We start from the raw sequence: 7922 nt of genomic DNA, 5'->3' as shown, positions 1-7922 counted from the left end.
GGAGGGGAGGGGAGGGGAGGGGAGGGGAGGGGAGAAGAGAGGAGAGAAAGGGAAAAGAGGTGAGGAGCTGTTACTTTTTAGATCTTTGATGGACCCCAAAGCCTCACGCAGATGTGGGAATGTGGAAGCTGACTGCGCTGTGGGGCTCAGCGCTGACCTGATTAGGAGCCGGGTGTGGGGAAGAGGAGGGTCGCTGTGCTGTGGCTGGTCGGGTTTCCCTTCTCCTGGGCTCCCCACTGCTCTCTCCTTCCTGTCTGCTCGGCTGTGAGCAGCTCTCGAGGGACAGGCCCTCTGCCCTGCAGTTCTGACTGGAACAAGATGACTTCTGGCTGAAACTTCTACAGACTTGGGAGCCAAAAGAAACTTCTCCTCTAATTTGCAGGCATCAGGCGTTGTGTCCCAGCAAGACACAGTGACTAAGCCAGGGGTCCTGTCCTGAGCTGTCGTGTGTAGCCCATTGTGGGTCTACAGAAAGACTTCTGATCAAGACAAGAGCGCCTGTGTCACCTCCCCCTCAGTCTTACTTTCAGGTCCTCAGTTACAAACTACCCACCCCTGTAGGTAAAGGAGGAGAGGTTCACTTGTGCTCACAGTTTGTCCAGGTTCAGTCCACAGCCAGGAGGCTGTAGGGCGGGAGGCCTGGCAGGGGCAGCTCAGAGGAGAAACTATCTCCAGTACAGCAGGCAGGAGGGAGCAGCAAGCCTGACATTCCTGCCTGCATCAGGACACAAGCCTCTTGGGGGAGCCCACGGACACCCAGGCTGGGCCTGCTCCCTTCCTCAGTCCACGCAGCCCCGCCCAGAACGGCCCAGACCCCATCCGCAGAGTGATCCACTCTCTCACCCTTCACCCAGCCCCACACACCCATATCCAGCACCTCCACAAACCCCACCTGGGAGCACACAAGGCCTTAGGGGTCCCCTAGATGCCAGCCATGAATAACGCCCTCCTTACCCCATCTCAGGGTGTGGGGCTCAGGCAGCCCCTCATGCTGCACACGGCACGTGTACTTCTGCTCCTCTCCAGGAAGCACCACCACAGCCACCCACTTCTGGAAGGTTCCACTCCCATCGGGCCTGGTCTCCACCAGCTCCATGCCCTGGGTCAGGTCCTGCCCATCCCTCTGCCAGGTCATGGTGATCTCCTCAGGGTAGAAGCCCAGGGCCCAGCACCTCAGGGTGACCTCTTCCTCGGAGATGGGGTGGTGGGTCACGCATGTCTCTGGGGGATCTGAGGGGAAGAGGGGAACATTCAGGCCCTCTGCATCCTTCCTGGGCCACTGCAGCAGCGCTCATGTGACTACACTGAGAGTGGAACAGGACAAGGAGGGTGTTTCAGTTACTCTTCTCTCGTTGATGGGACAAATACCCGACACTCAAACTGAAGCAAGGAAAGGTTTATTTAGCTCACAGTTAGTGGGGGTTTCAGTCCATACTCAGCTGGCTCCAAGGCAGCATGCCACATGGCAGAGAGCAACTTTTCCTGGCCGTGGCAAAGAGCAAGAGCCGGGAAGGGAGGAGTAGCAGGCTCTAGCTTCTCTTCCCTCCTTACACTGTAATGCGAATTACTTGCCCAGGGGCAGGTGCAGCATCCAAACCCACAATAATCAATCTCAACCTCCAGAAGGGGCCCCAAGACTGCTTGAGGTTTTTTTGGGGGGACAACTATATACAAATCACAATAGAGGGTTGGGGAGACTGCAAACCCCAGAGACCAGGCTGGGCACAGGCGTCTAGGATAATCTATCCTCAGACAGTTCTTAGACTCAGGTGAGTAGGCCCTGGGTAGGAGGCTCCAGGTCTCTGGGGAGGGAAAGGGACCTCTGTCCTAAGAGGGTGGAGACTGAGAGACCAGAACAGTGGAGTGAGACCTCCAAAGACCCCGGGTGTGGGCAGGGACAGGCCGAGAGAGGGCAGGGGCACAGCCTCCTGAAGGGCAGGGTGAGGGGCACCTCGGGGTCCTCCCTCCATGCTGGGACAGACTCTCCTCTCCTGAGAGAAGGGGCTCAGGACAGCGCCCTGCTCTCAGCTGTGAAGTCCCAAGAGCGCTCTTCCCGTGCAGGGAGAGGCCCGCGGTGCTGCGGGAAGGGTCCCGCTTTCCTCCCTGGAGGCAGCTGCCCGGCCAGAGCGCGGATGGGAGGTCTCCAGGGCCGGTACCTGCGCGCTGCAGGCTCTCCTTCCCGTTCTCCAGGTGTCTGCGGAGCCACTCCACGCAGGTGCCCTCCAGGTAGGCCCTTTTCTGCTCTGCTACGCCGGACTCCTCCCACTCGCGCTGTGTCCTCTGAGCCACAGAGTCCTCCGCGACCCAGGAGCTCAGGTCCTCGGCGAGGGCGATGTATTTCGCACCGTCGTAGGCGTACTGCAGGTACCCGCGGAGAAAGCTCCCGCTGGACCGCACTTCGCAGCCGTACATGCTCTGGAGGGTGTGAGAAGCTGACCCCGCCCCGCCGTCAACTGTGCCCCCGACCCCCGCCCGGCCCCCGCCCGGCCCCCGCCCGGCCCGTGAACTCACCATCAGGGTTCTGGTCGTAGTAGCGGGTCGCAGTCCGCAGATATAGTTCGTCAGTTAGCTTGTTGCCTTTGGCTCTCTTGGTCTCCCGGTCCCAGTACGCCTGATCCACCCGCTCCATCCACGGCGCCCGCGGCTGCACCCTCGGCTCCGCGGCATCGCTGTCGAAGCGCACGACCTCCGCGCCGTCCACGCAGCCCACGGAGAAGAAGCGCGCGTCGCGACCGCCCGGCCGGGACACGACGGTGTCGAAGTAGCTCAGGGAGTGCGAGCCTGCGGGCGGGCGTGAGAGCGAGACCTCCTGCCCACCCGCCCCGCCGCCGCCCGCTGTCCCCGCCCCGCACTTACCCGTCCGCGTCTCGGTCAGGACCAGGACCCTCGAGAGCACCAGGAGGAGCGTTCGCAGCGAGACGAGCACCATCCTAGAGAGCCCGGGACTGTGGCGGGCGTGCTGCGCAGACTTTATACCCGAGCCACAGCGACGCTGATTGGCTGCTCCCACGACCAATGGGCGCGAGAGGCTGCGCCGCATCACCAGAATCCAGGCAGAAAGACCCGAACCAAGTTGGCGGAGCGAGGAGCGAAACCCCAGGGAGACGCGGAAGCCGCGGGATTCGCCGCCTCGCGGTGACGCCGCCCGAGACTGAGACCTCAGCAGCCGCGCCGGCCGACCTCGCGCGCCGCCGGCACCCTGTCCTCCCGCGCGGCGCGCTCCTCGTCACTCAGTCTCCCTGACCCCGCGCGAGGGCCGCGAGAGCAGCGCGGCCGGCCTCCTCGCGGCCTGCATCGCCCTCCCGAGCGGCGTCCGCCTCGCTCGCCGCCCGGGACTCTCCCGAAGGACACGCGCCGCTCGGAGCCCGTCCTGGGACGCAGCCGACGCGGGGTTTGTCTGCGCCAGGACAAGCTGTGCCTCAGCGGCGCGGAGACTCCCCAGAGGCCGGCTGCTGAGCGTGGCGACCTGCAGGGGGCGACACAGGAGCATCCCTGGAAGGGCCGGAGCCCGAGCCCAGGGGGTGATGCTGTCCCTAGCCCGTGCGCGGGCCAAGGGGCCCTGCGGCTCCCCCACAGCGCTCTGGGCTTTGCTTCCTACGTGAAGATCTGAGCCACCTCCACGGTGCCTGTGAAATCGCCCCAGTTCTTCAGTCCTGAGTCTGTCTATGGAAGTCCAGGACACAATCACGGAACCGTAGGGCTGACTGAACGACGCGGCACAGGGCTGCAATCCCAGGGCTCGGGAGGCTGAGTTGGTAAGAGGCGTGCTGGGAGTTCCAGGCCGGCCTGGACCACAGATCAAGACCCTGCCTCAACAAAAAAACAAAAAACACCTCACAAAACCTCCTCTCCACAAGGTAGAGATTCCGAGACCCCTAGTGAGTGCCCGAGTCTCCAAACAGCACCTATCTTATCTGTACTGTGAGTTTTGCCATTTTTTACATATGCACCTTTGATAAAAAACTACTATAAATTAGGTATATAAAAATCAACAGCTAGCCGCCTTCCTCTTAGCTCAGTTCTTTAATTGGCCGCTTCAACAAAGCAGTCAGCCTCAGATTGCTGTGGTTGGATCCCCACAACGCCAGCCAGCCAAACATGCCCTGAAGGCATTCTGAGACAGCCAAAAAATCAACAGCTAAACAAACAAACAAACAAAAATTAAAAATAAGGCCTGCGGTGCCAGCCCCGCCCCGGGGCTTGCTGAGAGGGTGACTGAGACTGGGTGTGGTGGTGCTTGGGTAGGCTGAAAACAGGAGAATCACTACAAGTCTGATCTACGTAGTGAAACCCTGTAGACACTGTACTAAAAAAAATAAAAATTTAAAAATCAACAGCAATAACTAATAAAATAAAAAACTAAACCGTGTACTATAAACAAAGTTAGGTAAGATAACATTTCTTGCTCTCGTTCTTTCTCAAAACTGTGGATAAATGGAACACAATAGAGGATGAAAAAGCAACCGGAAGCCCATTCAGTCATCTGACCTTGGACAAAGGGGCCAGCACCTGTGCCGGGGATAGCCAGGCTCTTCCACTGAGGGTACTGGACGAACTGGCCGCGCACACGCACACGCGGGAGGCTCAGTCCACACCCACACTGCCCAGCGTGCACTAGCATAAAATCAACGTGGGTCAAAGACTCAGTATTAGGACAGAGATGCTTCATCTGTGGGAAGATAAAGTGGGAAAAACTCTTGAAGACAAGACACAGGCATCAACTTTTGAAACAGAACGCCAGCTCACAAGAGATGACACGGAGAATCAGCACGCAGGAGCACATCCAATTAAAAAGCTGCGCAGCAAAGGAAGCAACCAGCACGATGAAGAGGCGGCTGCTGGGTGGGAAGATGATGCTCCTCAGACTGAGCGCCTACACCTGGAATAGGTAAAGAGCTCACAAAACTTAGCCCTTCCAAATAAAAGACCCCATGGAAAAATGGGCCGATGAAAAGAACAGACTCTTCTCAGAAGTACAAGTGGCCAAAATATCAGACATGCCCAAAATCTCTGCAGCACAGAAATGCAAGCTGAAGCATCTTGCAGCCCTACTCCTGCAGAAAGGACTAAAGAGATGAGTAAATTGGCAGTTGTAAAGCTATTCGCACACATCGAAGAGACACAGAGCACAGGGAAAGGTCCTCCTTGCAGCCCTCCCAGGTGTTGCTATCCAGGGACCTGGAGGCCGACAGGGAAGCAGCCTCTGAGAGGCCGCAGGCTGCCGACCTCACCCCCAGTGAAAGGTGTGCAAGGAATGATTATGAAACTTTATGTTTTTTCTCAAGCTTTCACAGAGAGCAAATTGGTCAAGCAATGTCCGTGACTCATCCTCATGTCAGACACTGACAAAAGGATGTACAAAAGGCGGTGCAGGGCTGCAGGATAAATCCTGAGAGTACTTGGCTGACCTTATCAGATACAAAAGTTACAATTCTGGGTATAGGTCTTGCTATATCTTGGTCTTAACCATCCAGCAGAAAGTATAAAAATGAGTTATATAAAGTAAATCCATATTAATACGATGAGCTGTGAAAGGCTCAAGTCAATAACTTCTGAGGATAACCCACTAATACTATAGACTGCTAGACAGAGTTGGATTTAGCTCAATTCAAACACTTATAGTATTTAGATGCCAATAGAATATCCACCTCTGACAGGACAAATAAATAAATAAATAAAAATTTTTAAAAAGAGAGAAAAAAATGAAACTTTATGTTTGAGATGAGTAAGAGTAGAGAATTAGAGGTATCTTCCTCTGTGTCATCATTTTCTTTAAAATAAAATGTCATTTTGTTTTAACTAGGCATTGTGGTGCACACCTGTAATCCCAGCACTCAGGAGGCTGAAGCAGGAGGATCGTTGCAAGCTCGAGACCAGCCTGGGCTACAGAGTGAGCTCGAGGCCAGTATGAATTGTGTAGTGACACCCTGTCTTATTAAACAAATAAATGAATAAATAAATAAATGTATTGAAGTAGTAGAATACTGATTTTTAAGTCTTTCAGCAAAAATTATACAGATATAACTTATTTACAGACCAAATGTGACACACGCTGAAATAACTAGGTCTGCAGCACCCATCGCACCGGCCTCTCACACTTAGGGACCTCGGAGCGCTCCTCACCAGCAGGAAGCAGGGAGAGACTGGCAGATGGGTCCTGCGAGCCCCACGGCCAGGGACCTCAGGGAGGGCAGATCCAGGGGCGGGAGAGGAGCCTGAGAGGACACAGCAGGGCGGGGCAGCACCTGGGCAGATGAGCTCCCAGGACCCGGGGGACCAGGGGACAGAGCCAGGCAGGGAAGAGCACAGGAGGTGGGTCCTGGGGGGGGGTGCGGTAGACAGTGGGCGGGGCAAGCCCGGACCCCACCTCCTAAGCTTGGGAGGCTGAAAGCAGGAGAGTCACTACGAGTCTGATCTAGTGCGAGACCCTGAACACCCTGTAGACCCTTCCCTAAAATACAGAAAAAAGAAAAAAAAAAGATTTGGATTCCAGTGCAGCTTTGTCAAGAGCCATCCAGCCGACCTGCAAACGGGACCATGCTCAGTGTTTTCAAAGGTTTGGGCCAAAGACAATCCCCAGGTCTGTCTCACGTGACCCCGGTAGCAGCGAGTTAGTGGCACATGGGAAGCCAGTTTGTTTGAAAATGAAGTTTTCTGATGAGAGATGCTTTTGGTATAAAACTAAATTAAAAAGCCAAATAGTGACAGCTTGTTATCGCTCATATCACCGTGTAAATGCGTTCATGCCTTCCAAGTGTACACTATTCTATAAAACTGAGGTTACTGATAATATTTTCTTTCAGATTTAAACCTATGCCTTTCAATTGTGCTCCAGATATTTGTAATAAGGAGTTATTACAAGCTAACATGAGGTCATCAGCCAAATGATAATTTTCTAATGAAAACTTGCATGAGGTGAACGCTAGCTAAACTGGAAATCCCGTCATGCCTGCTGCGCTACACCGCTGTGTGGGACTGCCGATGTCACGTGTCCTCTGGGAACATGTGCCTGCTGTCTGCTAACCTTCTACAGGGACTGAACTACAAGAACATCCAGGGCTGGTAAGAAATAATGGCTCTCTGGTCATACTCTACATTTCAAGGTGCTTAATACTCACATCAAATTTTTAATAACTAAGTGTATTGCTTCCAACTAAGCATACTAATGTAGCCCCAGATTCTCCAGAAGAAACTATTGTTATTTTATTTATTTATTTATTTATTTTTTTGGTGGAACCAGGCATTGAACTCAAGTCCTTGAGCTTGCCAGGGAAGCGCTTATTCCACTGAGCCATCTCCCCAGCCCCAAAACTATTGTTATTAATTCCTATTTTCTACCCCAGTCTGCTCCTGACATTCATGCCAATCTTGAAAGACAGATCTCAGGCCTCAAACCCCACAGGGAAACTTACTTAATCTGACTTTCTGTCTCTTCAGTAATAGAGACATAAAGTTAACTGTACACAATTGCCAACTTTTGACTGCGACACTTGAGACTCCAATCAAAGCAGGACCTTGGCAAAGTGATGCCGACCTTAAAAAAAAACAAAAAAAACAAAAAACTGGCGCCACCTGAGTCCCTCCTGGATCATGTTTTAAGTACAATGAAGAAAGACACTGGGCGTGAGTCTGCCCCGACCTGAAGCTACCACCAGCACCTGGTTCCCCTACAAACTTGAGAGTCACTGGAAATGTGACTGACTGCTCTGTCTGTCAGAGAGCAGGTAAGCCATCCAGTTCCCTCCCCTCACAGGAAAACTCGCTGCAGCCAGGGCCATCAATAATTGACCTGATTGGTCTTGCCACTGAAGAGGAATGACGGGTCTTAGGTCCATAGCCTCCATGGAGGCTGCTTTGTCAGAGGCCCGAGTCTCAGTGGACATCTCAGGCAGGACACTCTTTTCCTTGCTGACACGAGGGCC

At 54.0% G+C, this 7922-nt stretch overlaps 1 protein-coding gene across 1 annotated transcript in view; it reads right to left on the bottom strand.

The window, feature by feature from the left end:
- Positions 1-2929, bottom strand: part of LOC101582899 (HLA class I histocompatibility antigen, B-38 alpha chain-like) — a 245968-nt gene extending 243039 nt beyond the window's left edge. Inside the window, exons 1-4 of the mRNA XM_023721800.1 lie at positions 2857-2929; positions 2512-2781; positions 2157-2432; positions 955-1230 (exon numbers count right to left, since the gene is read on the bottom strand). Coding sequence (XP_023577568.1) covers positions 955-1230; positions 2157-2432; positions 2512-2781; positions 2857-2929 — 895 coding nt within the window. The remainder of the gene's footprint in view (positions 1-954; positions 1231-2156; positions 2433-2511; positions 2782-2856) is intronic.
- Between the last annotated feature and the right edge of the window lie 4993 nt (positions 2930-7922).

This window comes from Octodon degus, unplaced genomic scaffold, assembly GCF_000260255.1.
Source record: "Octodon degus isolate 3935 unplaced genomic scaffold, OctDeg1.0 scaffold00005, whole genome shotgun sequence".
NCBI classification, from domain to species: Eukaryota; Metazoa; Chordata; class Mammalia; order Rodentia; family Octodontidae; genus Octodon; species Octodon degus.
The sequence above is the reverse complement of the archived record's forward strand: the minus strand, read 5'-3'. Positions and strand labels throughout refer to the sequence as shown.